Source organism: Grus americana, chromosome 2 (assembly GCF_028858705.1).
Source record: "Grus americana isolate bGruAme1 chromosome 2, bGruAme1.mat, whole genome shotgun sequence".
NCBI classification, from domain to species: Eukaryota; Metazoa; Chordata; class Aves; order Gruiformes; family Gruidae; genus Grus; species Grus americana.
This window is the reverse complement of record NC_072853.1, coordinates 18,306,463-18,326,802: the sequence shown is the minus strand read 5'-3', so window position 1 is coordinate 18,326,802 and position 20,340 is coordinate 18,306,463. Positions and strand designations below refer to the sequence as shown.

Sequence of the window (20,340 nt, the reverse complement as noted above, 5' to 3'; positions counted from 1 at the left end):
ATTTAAAATTCATCTCCCTTTTTTTTTTCCCTCTTTACTGTGCTCACTGGACTATGTAATTACTTTTAAAAGATATTGAAGAAAAAACACTAAATCACTTTTATGTTTAAGCACAAAGTGGGAAAACACTAAAAGTTGTAGAAGTTGCATCAAATAGAAATAGTACTTTTTGTATGGTAAAGAGCTTAGTTAAAACAACCACCACCAATATATTACTTTACAATAAATACTAGTCTTATGAAAGATTTGTTCATTTCAGTAATTTGCCTCTGCTGAAGCAATCTCCATTCACAGGAACACGTGCCCTATTTAATCTTTAGCTATCAAGGAAGACAATACTTTGACTAGAAAACCAGGACCCTTTTACCCTTGCTTACACCAAAAAAAAAATCCAACCAAAACCAAACTTCAGCTTAACAGTTAAATGTAGTTTCTTAATACACATCTGAATAGGAATTTAATTTTATTTCCACTTTATTATTTCAAAGTTGACTCTGTGATCTTCCTGAATATAAAATATTTAAGAAAAAAATATAATTGTTTTGTTATGTGGAGTAGCTGGACATGATGGAAGACACTGAGGTAAAGAAGTTAATTGGCTACTTATACTCAGCTATCTAATTCTAAACTGTAACTAAGTTTTAGAGATTCAAACTGCAATAGTCAACAGCAACTCCAGAAGTAGCTACTGTATGGTTTTAACTGCTTAGTTACACCACCTCACTTATTTTCAATTAATATTTTTGCGTTGGGTTTGCGTGGCAAGGTTTTGGTAGCAGGGGGGGCTACAGGGGTGGCTTCTGTGAGAAGCTGCTAGAAGCTCCCCCTGTGTCTGACAGAGCCAATGCCAGCTGGCTCTAAGACGGACCCGCCACTGGCCAAGGCCAAGCCAATCGGCGCCTCTGTGATAACATATTTAAGAAGGAAAAAAAAAACCAGTTGGAGAGAGCTTTTGCAACCGGAGAGAGGAGTGAGAAGATGTAAGAAACTCTGCAGACACCAAGGTCAGTGCAGATGGAGGGGGAGGAGGTGCTCCAGGCGCTGGAGCGGAGATCCCCCTGCAGCCCGTGGTGAAGGCCATGGTGAAGCAGGCTGTCCCCCTGCAGCCCATGGAGAAAGGATGAGGGGGTGTAGCGATGCCACCTGCAGCCCGTGGAGGACCCCACGCCGGAGCAGGTGGAGGCACCTGAAGGAGGCTGCGGCCCGTGGGAAGCCCACGCTGGAGCAAGTTCCTGGCCGGACCGGTGGACCCGTGCAGAGGGGAGCCCACACCAGGGCAGGTTTGCTGGCAGGACTTGTGACCCCGCGGGGGACCCCACGCTGGAGCAGTTTGCTCCTGAAGGTCTGCACCCCATGAGAGGGACTCCATGCTGGAGCAGGGGAATGATGAGAGGAGTCCTCCCCCTGAGGATGAAGAAGCAGCAGAGACAACGTGTGCTGAACTGACCGTAACCCCCATTCCCCTTCCCCCTGTGCCGCTGAGGGGGGGGAAGGTTGAAACCGGGAGTGAAGTTGAGCCCGGGAAGATGGGAGGGGTGGGGGGGAGGTGTTTTAAGATTTGATTGTATTTTCTCATTCCTCTACTCTGTTTTGCCTAGTAATAAATTAGATGAATTCCCTCTCTAAGTTTGGTCTGTTTTGCTCATGACAATAATTAGTGAGTGATCTCTCCCTGTCCTTATCTCGATCCAAGCGTTTCGTTATGCTTTTACTCCCTGTGAGGGGAGTGAGAGAGCGGCTCTGGTGGGCACCTGGCCTCCAGCCAGGGTCAACCCACCACAATTTTTCAGAGTTTGACAGTTCTCACGATGTGATTATCTTTCATATATTAGCTCAACACCACTTAAATATGGGCAATACCAAATTAATCAGATAACTTCAATCTTGAAATTTTCATGTTCTTTTTAGTAGGATATTATCTAAAATAAACTTGTCATTGTATAGAATCTCTTTAAATGAACAAAAAGTCAATAGATTAAAAAAAAAAAGAATTCAGTATATTCATTAAAATTCAGTATATTGTAGTTCTTCTCATCAAGAATGGCCTGAACAGAAAGTTCATACTTTGTGAGTTGAAAGGGCTGGAAAATCATGTCCATAAAGTCTTTAGACCTACAGGACTCAATGGATAACAGTGAAAAAAGGAAGGAGGTGTGTTTTTTCAATTTTCTGTAACTTCTCTCTCTTCTTTAGCTGCCTATTCATGACTTTGGATTAGTTCTTTATAAACTGAGTGTTCTGCTGGACAGATATATTGAAGGAAAACTGTTCACCTGAAGAGCAGAACCAAGAAATTAATAGACATTTTTTCCACATCTGCCCATCTTCACCTCTTCATACCTTATGGCTTCACTGAGGCTTGGTTGCCTAAACATCAAACCAGTTCTTTAGTACTGGAAATATATCAGTGAGATAAGGAAATTGCTGAAGTTGCCAGGTAAGTGTAAAGGTTGAGTTGCTAACGTTCCACAATTTAAAAAAAACTCCACAGCAAACAAACAAACCAAACCATTGCTGCAATACCAACTTTTCTATCCAAAACAGTAGCTATTAGTGAAACTGTTTTCCTTATTTCCTAAAAAAAAAAAAAAAAAAAAAAAAAAAAGGATGTCACCTGTATTATCCTTGTTAGGGAAACACAACCTTGATATACATAAGCCCCAAAAGTAGCATCAAAAATACAACAGTTGCTCAAGTGAGAAGACAGTTTTAGAAGTGCTGCCATGCTATTCAAGATAATGAATAAATAAATACAAGAATGAGGCTCCCTGGTCGTAAAAAAAAAAAAAAAAAAAAAAGTAATTTAAAAACTAGTTTTTGGGACTTCTATTTTGTAATATTGTTGTGCTAGAGGCACCAGGTGGCGCTACAATACAGCCTTCCATGGTCTTAAAAAATTCCCAGTCTTGAGACGTTCTGATTTGTTCAAATATTTTGTTATACAGCTTGAATAGAAGCACTAATGGAGACAGCTGGGGAAACAGCTGAAATATCTTTGCTCACTGTATTCTCTGTTTTTTAGGGAAGAACTGCTCTATGTGCAACAATGGTTGCATCCAATCCTGAAAAAAAAAATTAAAAAAAGATTTCCTTGTATACTTCTTGATCATCTCTGTTCCATAGCTGGTCTCTCCATAGTGTCAGTTATGGTTTGGATATGCCCAAAATCAACATCACCAATTTTTCCTTTTTCTAAGAATCAAAGATCATATATTTGCTACTCCCTAACAGGAGAAATAGCAATCTGTGAAGAAAATGCATAAATATCAACTTGCATCCATTTATAAAGAATAGGAAAGTACTCTATATACATTTTTTTACTAAAATGATATAATAATGTATAATAATTATAAAAAATAATAATAAAGTATTATCCTTATTATTTCTTATATTCCTTGTAAGAATAGATATTTCTAACTTTTACGTGTTACTTTACATTCAATTTTTTCTCAGACTGCAGTTTACCAAAGAATATGAAGAAACTCTAACAACCTTCTCCATCCCCAGAAATTCATGCCAAAGGATTGAGAGGGTAAGGGAATGTCAGTTAGTTCTCTTTGCTAACTTTTGGCATCATATTTTAAGTGAATGACAACGTAAGTCATTAAGTCTTTGCTGTATCTGTAGTTTGGTAGCCCAGGAATACAATATTGCCACTACTAGTAACAGGCTATTGAGTTTTCAAGACCTCTGGACAGAGGTTTGCCTGGCTTTCTTTGTCTGAAAGTGTCTTGAGCTGCTGGAGTTTTGGAGTTTTCTTAAACTTGGTTTAGCTGTAACATTAAATTTTCTTGTGATCAGGTGGCTATGACTAGTTTTCATGCCTTCCTTTATCTTTGTATGGTACAACCACAGCTTTATATCCACAGTAGTAACAAGATGCTATTATGTGCAGAATGAACTAGTTACCACTAACGTGATGCAGTAAAGAGAAATACACGCCTGGCACTTGAATGATAGCAAAGACCTTGAGAAATGGAGACACAGGATACTGTGAAGAAGACTACAGGTGTGAGTATGATAAGGGATGGATGTGACACAGGCTTGGCACTGGAGACCCCATTGCTGTGGACAACTCACCCACAGTCACTTAAAGAAATGCAGACCTAGACAGAATCGGGTTTCAGGGGTAAAAAAGAACAAGTATCTAACATAGGTGAAATGTGCTTTATAGAGTAGATTGAAATATAATGTGGAGCTGCAGTATGCATGGTGTAAAAGTGTGTTAGAAACATTATGAATAATCCCAGGTGAATCACGAATGAAAAAAAAAGAAAAAAAAAGGAAGGAAAAAAAAGTCAAAATCACATTCTTGCCAGTGAAGCACTCCAGATTCTGACACTAACATCCCTCACTGACAGCAGGTTGAAGCCACAGACCTCAGGATCCTGAGAAGCAGAGGAACCAGGAAAAATATTTGAGGTCTGTAAGGCTTAAATTACATTTTCATCGACGGAGTGATGATGCTGACTGTGCTAATGGAGACAGCTATACTGTGGTAGTACAGCACTTCTCTTGGAATTTCATCCTACAATTCAGTTAACACTAAAGCTTTTATAAGCATTACATTCACAGAAGGAGATTATTTGCAAGGTTGCTCCACATCTGCAGATCAAGCTTCATGTGGCATTTCATAAAACAGAACCCAAGAGCTAACACAGGGCTACCACTACTATTATGGGGCTATTTTCCTTTCTAAAGTCAGACTGCCCTTTGGGTCCCTTCAGGCTTTAATGTAGGGGAAAGTAGCTGAATTTCTACAAAAACATATGTTGGAAAAGTATGAGAAGTAATAAATCTTATATATATGACTGATTGATCTAAGCAGTTCTAAACTGTTTCTTCAATTCAGTAGTATCTTGTGCTACAACAGCTTATGGTGAAAGTGCTATAAGCAATTTTCTATGTTACTAGCAATATATCTGAAGAAATATTTCAAAACCACAGTTTCTTTCCAAGGAGCAATTTATTTTCCAGATTACAGATAAAGTCAGTATTCACTAAGTTCTAAAGATATTTTGTCTTCATTGTAGCACACTGTTAAGGTAGATCTGTCAAATCAAAAATACTCAGATGAAAGGTAAACATCCTAGAAGCACATATTCATAACAGTTAAGGCAGGTGATACTACTCTTTTACATGCCATGCCTGATATCCAAGTAGCACTAAACTGATATTTTGATCTTACTTGAATACGCAAGAACCTGATCTGCTTCTGCCTGCTGAATTCAATACTGAACAATAAAATCCATGCAAAATTCTGTTACCTTTCTGTTCCAAAGCTCCTATTTAACAGCTGAAACACCATTCAAATGTGAGGTGGTGATATTTGTGCTTTTGTTAGTGTAGGTTCCAGGAGGTCAGGTTTTGATACGCCTTTCAGTCAAGCCTGGAATTTTGTTGTATATGCCTGAACTTTCAATGCAATCATTGACACAGGAAAACAGATAATCAAGAGTGGGAGAAACAACAAGAACAAAAAAACCCCCAGTGCTGTGGAAGTTCACAACTTGACATTAGAATTGTGAAAAGCAAGTGAAAGTCTGTAATATAGTCAGGTAAAAGAGGAGGTATTGTCATTTGTTGAAAAGCACTTAAAACTGGACTCCACATATGAAGACTTGAATTCTGCTTCATGCTACAGCTTTTTTTTTTTATGAGACACAGACATAAATTTAAAACTTAACAATTAAGTCACTTAAGTGACCTTATTAATATTAGTTTAAATGTGAAGTAGTTGAGGTGTAAAAAAAAAACCCAACCAAAACAAAAAACTAAACCCCAAAAAACCAAACAAAAACCACTACCAAAGTCCTAAATGAGAAAACAAACAAACAAACCCCCAACCAAACCTACCTTGGGTTTGAGTCAGAAAACCATCTCATATATTCAACAGTAACAACTCCTTGTTACGTTAGCCAACTGCAAAACATTTTGCTTAATTTTGCGTAATAAGACCTTTTGGTCTATTGTTTAAAAAGGTAGAGAATGGATCTATCAAACAAAAGAAAATCAAAGCCATCTCATCTTCAGTATTTCGGTATAATTTAGAATTATTCTTTACCTTTCTGCTATGGATGGAAGCAAAAGTCATTATTATCCCATTCATAAAAGAAGTTAATTATAGCACAATATAAATTCATTTATAATATGTTTGTGATTTAAATGAGTCAACATTATTTAATATAGGTAATGTAATATTTCTTTCCAGGCTCTACAGACAATAACTTGTCTAGAACCAATCATCATCACTGTTGTTTCAACCCAATAAAGAGCTAAACACAGCTTCATCTGTACGAATGATACTCCTACCCTGTTCTGTATTAACTAAGCAATCGTCTTTAGAGTAACCAGAAGTTGCAGGCAGACATGTAGTTACTATGTAAACCCAAATTCACTGCATGAGTGTGAGGACAAATTGCTGGCTAGGTAAGGAGACTATAGCTCTTACAGTTTAAATCTGCTAGGCACTAACCTTACAACTGTGGGATCAAGGTTGTAAATTCTGCCAGCAGCTACACTTCTTTTAGAAATTATTTATCAGCTGGCATTTTGTCTGGTATTTTGACAGTTCCATGCTAGCTGTGAGGGATGCTTTCAGTCACAACTACAACAACTACACCACAAATGGAAAGTCTGCATTAGCTTCTTCAGTGATAGAAGGCTCATTAATATGTCAGAGAAATCGTGACAGTAAAATTGTAGAAAATGGTCATTGCAATGATTCATTTCTTACACAGCTGAATAAAGAGTTGCCCTCTAGCATAATATTGTATTATAGCCAAAGGAAGTTAGCCCAAGTACTGCCCCTGCATATTCTGTCTTGGCACGAAGCAGCACTCCATTCCCTGGAGAAAACTGAGACAATTATATTACCACTCACACATGAATGTGATCTAGCAAATCTGAAAACCCAGAGATTGCTAAAACAATCACTGTGCAGGAGGAGTACTGCATGAAGGCCACCAGAATGACTAACCAAAGAAATTTTTGGCCACGAAACTTTGAACAGTCTTTAGCTACAACCCTTGCTTTTAAAAATTAATTTCATGTTGTAAATCTGTTCAAATTTCAATCAGCCCTTTCATGCATTTCTGGTAATCTGCAATTTTTATTTAACTCCTGCTAGCAGACAGGCACCACATATAACCGGGGAGCTGCTAGCTTACTCTTCTGCCTAGTCCCCTTCACATGTCTGGAGCTTTTAGCCCTGATACCAAACACAGACGTAGCAGGATAGTTTAGATTCTTAGTTTGCAGCTGCCTTACCAGATTCCTAGCAAATTATAGGGCACATTTTTGCATTTGTACACCATGGAAAACTTCTCACTCACGTCAGTGTTTTATGTGATTCAGAAAATCAGAAATTCAGAAGCATTTTCAGTTTCACAATTCTGTTTCCAACAGAAGCATATGCAGACACCATTTGCCACAGCATACCCGTGTAGAAAAGGCAGTCATAACCTTCCTGGGCTGCACCAGGCAGAGCATTGCCAGCAGGTCGAGGGAGGTTATTCTTCCCCTCTGCTCAGCCCTGGTGAGACACAAGTGGGTGCTGGGTCCAGTGCTGGGGCTCGCCAGTGCAAGAGAGACAGGGACATACTGCATTGAGTCCAGCGATGGGTGACAAAGGTGATTAAGGGACTAGAGCATCCAGCATACAAGCATTAAGAGAGCTGGGATTGTCCAGCCTGCAAAAGAAAAGGCTCAAGGGGAATCTTATCAGTGTGTTCTAAAACTGACTGGGGGCAGGAAAGGTGACAGAGACACTTTTTTCAGTGGTGCCCAGTGACAAGACAAGAGGCAATAGGCACAAACTGAAACACAGGAAATTCTTTTTAAAAATAAGAAAAAGCATTTTCACTGCAAGGGTGATCAACTCGGAACAGGTTGCCCAGACAGTCTCCATCCCTGGAAATATTCAAAACCACCCGAACATTGCCCTAATCAACCTGCTTTAGTTGCCCATGCTTTGAGAAGGAGGAGTTGAACTAGAAGCTCTCCAGAGGCGCCTGCTAACCTGTGACTCTGTGATTTTGTTTGTGGTCACATCATTTCCAAATGTAACAACAGAATTGCTCTCAGGAAAAAAAAAAACAAAACAAAAACCAAACCAAAACACCACCACCGCAAAAAACTCCACTGTTTTTTAAAGTATGTTATAAATATAGCAGTTTGGCACACAGTATACACACTTTTAAGGAGAAAAAGCCTACTTGATAAACAATAGGAAACATTTATATATTGGTGGGGAGATACTAAAATCCTTCAAGGTGAAACCAAGCAGAATTTGACGACCAGGGTTTCACATAGCACATTGCTAATAGGGACACAAGGTCAACCTAATCCAACAGCTAGAAATAAGGAAACGGCAACACTCCAACAACCACCTCTTACAAGGCATGAGCAGTTTCTGGACCTCTGATCAGAAGTTTCTAGACTTTGAGGTAGTATAAACATATTTTAATATGCAAGTTAATAAAAAATAGTATACTCTACCTGATAGCCAAATGTGTTGTTTTGTGACCCGTGCCTTGGGACTCCTGGATTTTCACATGCTGTGCGAGTAGGTTCTTAAAAATAAAATACAAAAAATAAAAGACAAAACAAATTGCAGTATTTTAATGAAAAACATGAATGTATCACAAAATTAAGCTTGTTCTACAACGTGAAAAAAGCCAATGACAGAAACAAAAATAAAAAGTGACTTGATTCTTAGAGAGTATAGGATAATTCAAAATAGCTGAAAACTCCAAAATTGACTTAGCAGGAAAAGGAATAATTAGAATTTCAAGAAATTTCAATAATATGAGTGTAACCTCACCTATACATCGAGGAGAAGAACCACTCCACGTGCCATCTGCTTGGCAAATCCTGGTGCTGGAGCCAACCAAAATAAAAGGAGGATTGCAGCTGAAAGAGACTTCTGACTGATAGATGAAGCTTTTGCCTTCTCTCTTCCCTTGAGCAGGTACTCCAGGGTCACCACAAAACTTCGCTGTGAGAAAAGACGTGACAGAAATTGAAAGTGTAATTTATTAAAATACAAAAAAAATAACACTTAGCTGAACTCACTCAAGCAGTTACTCCAAATTTTATATTTGTTTTATAAACACAGGTCTAATAAAGAAACATTTAATTGGAATTCAAAGAGAGACTAGATAGCTAATCTTTAGTCTGCTTCAGTTTGCAGTAGTTTTGCTAGCTCTTCAAAATGCCCACACAGTGGGTGTGGTCAGTAGCTTGAAGCTGACACTCAAGGTTACACAACTTATTTTATTAAGGCCCAAATATCCACAATTCACCTCTGCCCCAACCCACATCAATCTGCAAATCCTCCTATAGAGAGCAATCAGAGTGTACCAAACTTTCATGTCAATCTCCCGTCCTCTCCTGCTTTCTGCCACCTACCCTGTGCTCTACATTTTTGTATGATTAAAGGATTTGTCAGACAGATTTAGGAATTGTAAATTCTTGCTTCCTCATCCTTCACTGAAAGATAAGATTTGGTATGTACAACACTTGAAAGTTAGTACAGTTAACAAAAAAAAAAGTAAAGAAATTTCAGCAGGAATCTAAAAGTCAAACACTAATAAGCTGTTATTAGGTGGGATAAATTTGACTGATAAGAATATCTGCTTAAATGGATCTTTTTACTTTATACCTATCTCCTACAGATTTCTTATGTCTAAAGCATAACATAACTAAGTAAATGCACTGCTGGCAAATTTACTGGCCTTCTGCACTATAAAGTACTGATTAATGTCAGAAGCTGGATTTTGAATAATTGATTCAGTAAATGCAATCAGCTATGGTAAACCCTGTGCCATCAGACTATATTATTCCCTGACACACCATGAATTACAATATTGTAGAGTCTAATTTCATATCAAACAGAAAATGCTGTAATACACACCAAAAAAACCCAACAACCCACTAACCCACATGTGTGCAATGACATATTTCTAAAAAGGCATGTTGTACAGACAGTGGAATTTAATGGTCCATCTTTCTCTTCAACAAAATTTAAATAACATCTCTTTAACAATCATATTCCAAATACATTTCTAATTTCTCTATCTTTGTCACCTATGCCTTAAGTTTTCCAAAGGGCCTGCTCACATGAAATGCTCCTGCCCTCTGCCTCTTACTGCAGACAATGAAGGTATGGGAAATACATGCACACGCACGTTGTTGAAGAAAAACGGCTTAATCTATACATACCATAAATATATACAATTTCATGGCTTTAAGTGGAATGGGACTGTCTGCAGAATTATAGGCTAAATTCTGAAAAGATCTATAAATTGTGGATAGTGTCACACAGTGAAACTCATTGTATGATTGACAGATCATGGTTGTAATTTATGTTTTCATTAGAAAATTCTGTGGAAATCTTAATTTGAAAATACATGAAACACTTACAGATTTTTAACACAGAGGCTTGAAATTGTCTCCTGAACAGTTGTTTGTACCAACAAAGTAACAACCACTCTCGAAGGAAAAATATCATCACATTAAAAAATGAGGTGTTTTGTAACTTTTTTTTTTTTTTTTGGTAAAACTAAGTAAACTCCACCACTTAGTTGTCAGTCAACTTCACACACTCATTGAATAGCTACTGAGTATCTGCCTTCTATATAGGTAACCATGGAAACAGGGCACATGGTAAAACATGGCAGTATTCCTCTGATATTGGAACAGGGAACTACAAAACAAATTAAAGTCACAGCAAACTGGATACTCTGAGAGTGCTCCCACTCCCAGTGGAAACATTTTCCTAAGGACTCTGAGAGCCTTTAACAGAGACAGGGCCATGGAGCTCTGACACGGACGCTGTGAGGCTAGTTTCATTCTTCAAAGTCATTTAATTGATTAACAACAATTTATAGTTATGAGTTTTCAGGCACAGGCCTTTTTTTTTTTTTTTTGCCACCTATTACCAAGCTTATAAAACCAGCAGTCCTTTACTCAAATAACTATATGAATAATTAAGCACATTTACCTGATCATAGATGACAAATACTTAGCCAAAGACATTACTATATTCCATTCTGAATAATTATTCCATATTATAATTATACCTTACCTATCTTCAGCTACATGCTTTACGGACCAAGCTGGGAACTAAATTTCTGATGTCAAGGACTGCTTATAGATTGCTCACTGAGAATGACTTTCACCATCTCCCTCTCATTTCTGCCAGATGGCAGCCAGTTTAAGCTCCTTGACAAGTACTGGCTGCCGATTGATTTCTCTTGCGAGCCAATGGGTAACCATAGCACGTCAACAACATTCAGTTAATGTAATCTCTGTATGAAGCAACCTTTAATTCGCAGGCAGCTGCATTCTGTGCTAACTGTACCTTTTAAAAAGTTTAATGGTGGAGCCCCTTTTTCAGAGCATATTGCAGTATTGAGTATTCCAGCCTCAAAGATGACAAAGAGCTTGTGGTATCCAAAAATAAATGTAAGGACACAATATTTCAATGAAGAGCAAATGATGAAAAGAATTTTTCGTGGTCTTTGACGTTCATAATATATTGGACTCTAGAAGAGTTCCATCCAGAGAACTTAAACAACAAATGGTGGGGTTTTTTTCTTCCAGAAACAATGCCTTTCACCATGTTCCATCTCTGATGCATACAGTTTCAGCAGCACTAAGCAACTGTTCTTATGAGAATATTATTAGGGAAAAAAGGGAAAGATCATCTATGTGATATGCTTGCATAGTAGTAGGATATAGCCAAAACAGAGAATATTTTTGAGAGATGAAGAATGCAAAAAACAGTAAACGATTGGAGAACTGCATTTTTCAATATTTAGCAAACTACCTGACAAGCTCAGCTATTTGTCAAGCTTGAATTAAACTTCAGAAACTGTAAAGCCATGAAGATAAAATTATCCTCTTCCAGTTAGACTCCTTGCTTAAGAGCATTATAGAGTTTCAGTGGTATAGCTATTCTACAAATAACTACAGAACCTCTTCTTCAGTGCAATCAATTGAATATCTCTCAGAAGCATCACAATCACTTTTTTAAAAAGATTTTTTAAATAATGAGTGCAATGACACCAACCTAAAGAAAAAGCCACATTTGTTATTATAATTAAATTTCTAGCAATATAAAAATCCATCATTGTTATAACTTCCAGGTTAACAAAATTTACTGCATAAAACATATAACTTAATTTAGTGTAAGGGGAAAAATAGACAATTGTCAAGGAATCACCCTGGGGCCTAGTCAACATTAGCGACAGAAAAAACTCTCTGTGACATCAGAGAAGGTTTAGGATGAGTAATGAGCAAATAAAAGAAATTATAATGAAACTTGCCCTATTCTATATGTAGCTGGGTCTGAACACAAGACAGCACCTCTTAATCTTGTTTTGCCTTGGATCATTTGGTACACATTGCTTGTAATGTTTGGTTTGTGTTTAAGGCTTCCTATATACTCACACAGATTTGCAGATATTCCTATGTCTTCCACAATATAAAAATTATGTTACAATTTTGGAAAATATAGAGGGATTGTATTTGAATTTATATATTCCAGGTTGGAAATTAACTGAGCTATTGCTAGGGGGAAAAAAACAAACAAACAAACAAACAAAAAACCCAAACCAAAAACTTTAAAGAGGGAAGTTGAATAAAGAAATACAGGACCATAAAGTAAATACATACGCAAGCACTGAGGTACTTCACCACTCCATGTTCCATTCCCAACGCAAGTCAAAACAGCAGGAAAAGAAAGTTCATATCCTGGAGAGCAGACATAGCTAATGCTAAATCCCCAGTCCAAGTTTGTTCCTTCCAACCTTCCATTAGAGATCTGCGGAGGAGTTGGGCAGGTAACAGCTGCAATAATATTCAAAATAATTAGGCCCAGCTGCTGTAAATATCCCCAGTGTACACAATTACTAGAAGAACCATATGTGCTAATTTCACCTTTTTTAGAGGACAATACAATCAGGACATGTTATCTTCTTCCCTGTATTCTTGCCACATTTCCTGAAGTTAGTACTTCAGGTTTCCTCCATTAAGGAGACAGTGGCTGATTGGTGAAGGGTCTTAAATAAAACACAATACTGCATCAAACCTAATAGGAAGACTGCCTAAAAATCAGTATGGAGACTATGGAGTGTAGAACATTTAAGATATGTCTGGTAGTACACTATAAGATGATTTTGTTTGTCTGTTTAGACAACATCGAATACAATTATCTTTAGTTACTGTGGTAATAGTCAAATGCTTTCTTCCTGTTAACCACCTTAAGCATATGTTAGATATTCATGCCCAGGGATAAAATTCCAGGACAATTGCTCCAAAATATGGCTTGAAAGCTTGTTTCTAAGTACCACAGTTTGGTTAGCATTTGCTTCATGAATAGCTTCTCTCCAAAAAGCATGCCTCTTCTAGCTGGAGGGAGAAAATTTAAGGATTTTCAACCTCTTGAAATTGTCAGTGTTGCTACCTCTAAGAAGGCCAACAAGAAGTATTTCACTATAATTTCTCATTTCCAAGCCTCCCAGGAAAAAGTAGAGATATCTTCTACTCAATTATAGGAAAGAGGACTGAAAAACACCACAGGAGGACAGTAGAAATAAACAGACCTAACTGTAGAGATGAAGATAAAAGTGACATTCACTGGATAATGGGGTAGTAACAGACAATTGCTGATTAAAAGCTGAAGGGAAAGGGGTATAAAAGAAGTTAAATGAAAAAAAAAAAGTGAATCAAAGGGGGAAATTTAGGCCAAAGTTACTGGAATGAATGAGAAAGAGGAAAGTAAAAAAGAGAAAAGTTGGGAGAAACTGTGCTGGCAAAGGAGAAAGTGAGCAAATGAAACTAGTATGATTTAATTTAGACAGTTGGGGCAAATGAGAAGAGGTGGTGACTAAAAATAAAGCAGAGAACACACAGGTCACAAGAACATAAGAAATTAAAAGCTGCACTCATAACCTTTAAACTTATGTTTAGACAGCTGTCATCTTACAGGCCCAAAAGAAGTCAGAGGCACTAAATCAGGAGTACTGTGTATTTTAATGTGATCTGCAGAAGGTTCACCATGTCCCATTTCTCCATTCTTATTACACACTTCAATGAGAGAATCTCAACTGGTTACATCACGAAGATGCTCTGCAGCATAATTCATGGCTGTTTGAGAATGCTGGATGAAAGTAGTACTATTATCAAATAATTCTTTGCCAACCGGTAAACCAAATCTAAATGTTAAGCCCCTATTTTTTACGCTATCTGTTTCTCTTGCTCTGGTTCATAGTTTAAAAAAAAAAAAACACCAACCAACCAACCCAAAAAAGGACATGATAGCTTTTGCCACATTTTCATGATGCTCTGGTAAAAGTAAGTCAAAACAAGTACTCCAAGCAGCAAAAGTCTGTCAGCATTCTCGAGGAACATCATGATTAGTCCTTTAAACAGGATCTGTATGTTTTAACTTCTGAACTGAATAATAAAGGAAGAAGTACTAGTCAGTAATTAGGAAAGGAGACAGAAGAAGTAGCATGAAAATAGGTGTAATAGAAGAATTTTGGGGTGAAGAAATCAACAACTCCCAGCAATAAGGCAGAATGCCTCTCTAAATATTTTGGCCAGAGATATAACCACAAATATGTACACCAACATTTCTCAATTTAAGAGCTGAAAGTACATTAAAAATACAAGTCTGCAGAAATGACAATTTTTGCATAGTTGAATATTTAGTTGCAGATTAACATGCATCCTCTTCCAACTAGGCAAAGCCAGAGAATTATTTATATCTTCTATTTCAATGGCACTGTGACAATTACGCATCCATTTTCTGCCCAGTTCATTTTCCAATTATTTTAACTAAATGGTACCAGAGGACCCTGGCACTCCCTCCTGACAGTAAGAACTAATTGTGATACATTTCAAACACACTATTGCATATTAGATAGAATGACAGAATCATGGAATGGTTTGGGTTGGAAGGGACCTTAAAGATCATCTAGTTCCAACCACTCTGCCATGGTCAGGGACACCCTCCACTAGACCAGGTTGCCCAAAGGCCCATCCCACCTATCCTTGAATACTTCCAGAAATGGGGCATCCACAGCTTCTCTAGGCAACCTGTTCCAGTGCCTCACCACCCTCACAGAGAATTTTTTTTTCCTAATACCTAATCTAAATCTACCCTCGTTCAGTTTAAAACCATTAACCCTTGTCCTATCACTACATGCACCTTGTAAAAAGTCCCTGTACATTTTTCTTGTAGGCCCACTTCAGGTACTGGAAGACTGCTATAAGCCCTCCCCAGAGCCTTCTCTTCTGCAGGCTGAACAATCCCAACTCTCTCAGCCTGTCATCTTATGGGTGGTGCTTCAGCCCTCCGATCATCTTTGTGGCCCTCCTCTAGACTCGCTCCAACAGCTCCATGTCTTTGTTGTATTGGGGACTCCAGAGCTGGACACAGTACTCCAGATGGGGTCTCACAAGAGTGGAGTACGGGGGCAGAATCATCCTCCTCAACCTGCTGGTCACGCTTCCTTTGATGCAGCCCAAGATATGATTGGCTTTGTGGGCTGCAAGCACACATTGCTGGCTCATGTTGAGCTTTTCGTTCACCAACACCCCCAAGTCCTTCTCCTCAGGGCTGCTCTCAATCCATTCTCTGCCCAGCCTGAAGTTATGCTTGGAATCGCCCCGATCCATGTGCAGGACCTTGCACTTGGCCTTGTTGAACTTCATGAAGTTCCTCCGGCCCACCTCTCCAGCCTGTCAAGGTCCCTCTGGATGGCATCCCTTCCCTCCAGCATGTCGACCACACCACACAGCTTGGTGTCATCAGCAAACTTGCTGAGGGTGCACTCGATCCCACTGTCCATGTCACTGACAAAGATGTTAAACAGTGCCGGTCCCAGTACCGACCCCTGAGGAACACCACTTGTCACTGTTCTCCACTTGGACTTCAAGTCATTGACTGCAGCTCTTTGAGTGTGACCATTCAGCCAACTCCTTACCCACCAAGTGGTCCAAACATCAAATCCATGTCTCTCCAATTTAGAGACAAGTTTTTTGTGTGGGACAGTGTCAAATGCCTTGCACAAGTCCAGGTAGATGACATTAGTTGCTCTTCTCTTGTCCACCAATGCTGTAACCCCATCATAGAAGGCGACCAAATTTGTCAGGCACTATTTGCCCTTAGTGAAGCCGTGTTGGCTGTCACCAATCACCTCCTTAGTTTCCATGTGCCTGAGCATAGTTTCCAGGAAGATCTGCTCCATAGTCTTGCCAGGCACGGAGGTGAGATTGACCAGTCTATTGTTCCCCAGGTCTTCCTTTTTTTGTCTTTTTAAAAATGGGGGTTATGTTTCCTCTTTTTTGGTCAGGGGGAACTTCACTGGACTGCCACAACTTTTCAAATATGATGGAGAGTGGCTTGGCCACTTCATCCACCAGTTTCCTCAGGATCCGTGGATGCATCTCATCAGGTCCCATGGACTTGTGCACCTTCAGGTTCCTTCAATGGTCTCGAACCTGATTTTCTCCTACCATGGGCGGTACTTCATTCTACCAGTCTTTGCCTTCTGTGACTTAGGCGATGTGGCTAGAGCCCTTGCTGGTAAAGACTGAGGCAAAAATGTCATTTAGTACCTCAGCCTTCTACATATCCTGGGTAACCAGGTCTTCTGTTTCCTTCCAGAGAGGGTCCACATTTTCCCTAGTCTTCCTTTTATCACTGACATACCTATAGAAACTTTTCTTGTTGACCTTGACATCCCTGGCCAGATTTAATTCTATCAGGGCTTTAGCTTTCCTAATCTGATCCCTGGCTGCTCAGACAGTTTCTCTGTATTCCTCCCAGGCTACCTGCCCTTGCTTCCACCCTCTGTAGGCTTCCTTTTTGTGCTGGAGTTTGTCCAGGAGCTCCTTGTTCATTCATGCAGGCTTCCTGGCATTTTGGCCTGACTTCCTCTTTGCTGCTGAGGTTGTAGAAAGTGGTCCTTGAATACTAACCAGCTTTCTTGGGCCTCTCTTCCCTCCAGAGCTTTGTCTCATGGTACTCTACCAAGCATGTCCCTGAAGAGGCTAAAGTCTGCTCTGCTGATGTCCAGGGCAGTGAGCTTGGTGCATGCCCTCCTCACTGTCTTAAGGTTCTTGAACTCCACCATTTCATGGTCTCTGCAGCCAAGGTTGCTCTTGAGTTTCACTTTCCCCACCAGACCCTCCTTGTTGATGAGAACAAGGTCCAACATGGCACCTCTCCTCGTTTGCTCCTCTGTTACTTGGAAAACAAAGTTATCATCAACACATTCCAGGAACCTCCTGGATTGCTTATGCCCTTCTGTGTTGTCCTTCCAAAAGATATCAGGGTGGTTGAAGTCCCCCAGGAGGACCAGGGCTTGTGAATGTGAGGTTGCTCCTACCTCTCTGCAGAGGGCCTCATCTGCTTGGTTGGGTTGCCTGTAGCAGACGCCCACTATGATATCCCCTGTCCCTGCCCACTCTTTAATCCTGAGCCGTAAGTTTTTGGTGGGCTCCTCATCCATCCCCACGCAGAGCTTCATACACTCTAGCTAGTCATTGACATAGAGGATGACACCCCCTCCTTATCTCTTCTGCCTGTCCTTCCTAAAGAGAGAATGGAATCCTTCCGTTCCAACACTCCAGTCATAAGAGCCATCCCACCATGTCTCCGTGATGCCAATGAGATCATATATTACTTTTAATTATACAGACAAAGAAATGGGGGTTATTAACTTACCTAGTGCACTCACACAAACCTGTATGGAGTAGATCGAAATTCTGAGAACACGAGATATTCTGCATATAATTATTATTTAGTATTTATACAAGCCATAAATACATATGACCTAAAACCAGAAAGACTCAAAAACTCAAAGCCAAACTTGACAGTCTAACTCTTTCGTTGTATGGTCCAGTTTGAATCAAATGAGAGTTAGATGTCCTCCTCCCAGTTAAGAATTTAAGGCTGCGACGCTATATCATAAATACTTGTTCTGTCTTAGGATCTTCTAGCTGTTCGCTTACAGCCACTCTTGGAGACAGACAGACTCTTGGTCAATAGGACCAGTATGGCTGTTCTTCCATTCTGAAAATCAGTTTTGTAATTGAAGTTAAGGCTGGCTAAGAGCACATTACAAATAGAAAAAAAAAGTTAATTGTTAAGAGGATCTTGAAGTATGACAACCTTTAAGAATGTGTTGGGAAAATAACTTTAAAAATTTACATTATCAAAGATGAAATAGAATTAAACTGGAGTTGGTAAGATATTGGGAGAATTTCCTTTCAGCAAGGAAAGTAATTGCAAATGGGGTGGAGATTTGAAATTTATTTGATCTGTTTTGATGAATGAATTCAGAGGAGGAAAATGAGAACTGCTGAGCATGTATGTAACCGTACTTCCTGAAAACAAAACAGAAGGAAGATGGATGAGAACAAAGTAAGTACAAACATAACCAACTAAGTTGGCTAAAAATAGAGATCAGGCATACTTAGTGTGAACCCAGAAATAAAACACCAAAACAGTAACACTGCTTCTCTACAGCTGTGGTATCAGGAAGAGAGAGAAAAATGACTCCAGAGAGAAGACGTTTTAGAGTTTAGCAAGTGAGCTTCTCAGAGAAAATTGATTTGATGGCACAGATAAGGTAGCCTTTCAGTAACATTGATATTTTTTGCTGTTTAAATTTCAACAGGGAGCATTAAAAAATGCCAATAAAACAGAAAAATCATGAATGTAATTAATAAAAGAGAGAAAAGGAAGATCTTGAGATTAATCCTTTCAGTTTTCGCAGCAGAGAAAATGACATGAAGCAGAAAAATATTTATTAGGAAATTTGCCAGAAGGATTTAGTCTTTCTGCTGAGTATGTTGATACAGTACAGTGATGCTCAAAGCTGCATGTCTAATGAAGGAGGAATCAAAGAAAAATCTTAGTGTTATGGATAGGGTAACATGGAAGAATTTGCCTTTGATAAAGTTCAGTTGTATTTATGCAGACCTTTCCCAAAGATGCCTATCACATGCTTGAGTGGTCCTTTTGTAAAGACAGGGACATATATAATGTCATTTTTGGTATGACAGGCTCACCTTAAACAAACAAACAAATGAACAAACGAACAAAAAAACAAATCTAAGCCATAATTTCATATTGGTTAATTCAGTTTAGCAGCAAAGTAATAAAATGTTCTGTCAAGCTACAACATATTGTGCCGGTATGAAAAATAAAAAGGAAAAGAAGCAAAGGATGAAGTCACTGTTCCTGCAGCCAAAAAACCAATTCACTGTATTCATACTAGCAGTAAGTTTTGATTTCTGTGGAAATATTTGTCTGACTCATTACAATAAACAGTGGATGTAAATGTCATAGAAGAAATAATTGACAATCAAAATAAATGCTGTACCTTTGCATGTTGGGATTACTCCACTCCATGTGCCATTGCTAGTACAAGTGCGAATTAGAGAGCTATTTGATTCCATTGTATAACCAGGCTGGCACATGTAAGTAATGTTTTGTCCAACAACATAATCATCACCATATCTCATGCCATTCGCTGGGACTCCTGGATCTCCACAACTGATAACTGTAAATAAATATTTGAGGAACAGATTTTACAACCTGAATGTGATTAATTTATATGTGAGGGGGAAAACATAGGGCAAAACTAGGAATTTATTGGGGAAAAAAGGAGAAGGAAAATTATCATAAATCTTATCTCCATCAAGAGAAGATAAACATATGAATTAGTTGCCAAACACAACATGTGGACCTGTATAACAGCTACATTTGGAGAACATAAATACATCTGTTCAATAGTAGAAGTAATGGACTGTACAATTTTGATCAGTAAAATCTCAAGATTTTAAAATGAAAAGAAGTACAAGAAATAATCCATATGTCACTACCACCCTTTGATACCCTCAAATTTTCCTATCAGTTCAGAGCTTCATTACTAAAGAAGCAGATTTCTATTGTTTAGTTTACTTTTGCACGGGTACATCCTGAAAGAAAACACAGCCTGGAAAATTTAAGATATATGTCTGCAAAACATTCCCACTTTGTAAATGCTCGCATGGTTATTATGTGCATAAACAGATGAGAATGTTCAGGCCAAACAAGGGCCATGGCTTATCATAAAATTAGGCATATAGCACTTTAATGAGTGGGAACAGTTGTAAAACCTCTTTGACTTTTAGTGTCCTAATGAGATTAAATATTCATAAGGAGCTAATAAAGGATCATATCATTATAATCTGAGAATAACGTTGAAATAGGTAAGTTCCTCTCAGACCTGGTCAATTGGATCTTTCAATTTCTGGAACAGTTTTCAGAGTAAG

General features: G+C 38.7%; 1 protein-coding gene across 1 annotated transcript in view; it reads right to left on the bottom strand.

Moving 5' to 3' along the window:
• CSMD3 (CUB and Sushi multiple domains 3) overlaps positions 1 to 20,340 on the bottom strand; it is a 721,079-nt gene that overhangs the window by 27,641 nt on the left and 673,098 nt on the right. Inside the window, exons 60-63 of the mRNA XM_054816701.1 lie at positions 19,407 to 19,586; positions 12,682 to 12,855; positions 8,825 to 8,998; positions 8,500 to 8,573 (exon numbers count right to left, since the gene is read on the bottom strand). Of these exons, the coding sequence (XP_054672676.1) occupies positions 8,500 to 8,573; positions 8,825 to 8,998; positions 12,682 to 12,855; positions 19,407 to 19,586 (602 nt within the window). The remainder of the gene's footprint in view (positions 1 to 8,499; positions 8,574 to 8,824; positions 8,999 to 12,681; positions 12,856 to 19,406; positions 19,587 to 20,340) is intronic.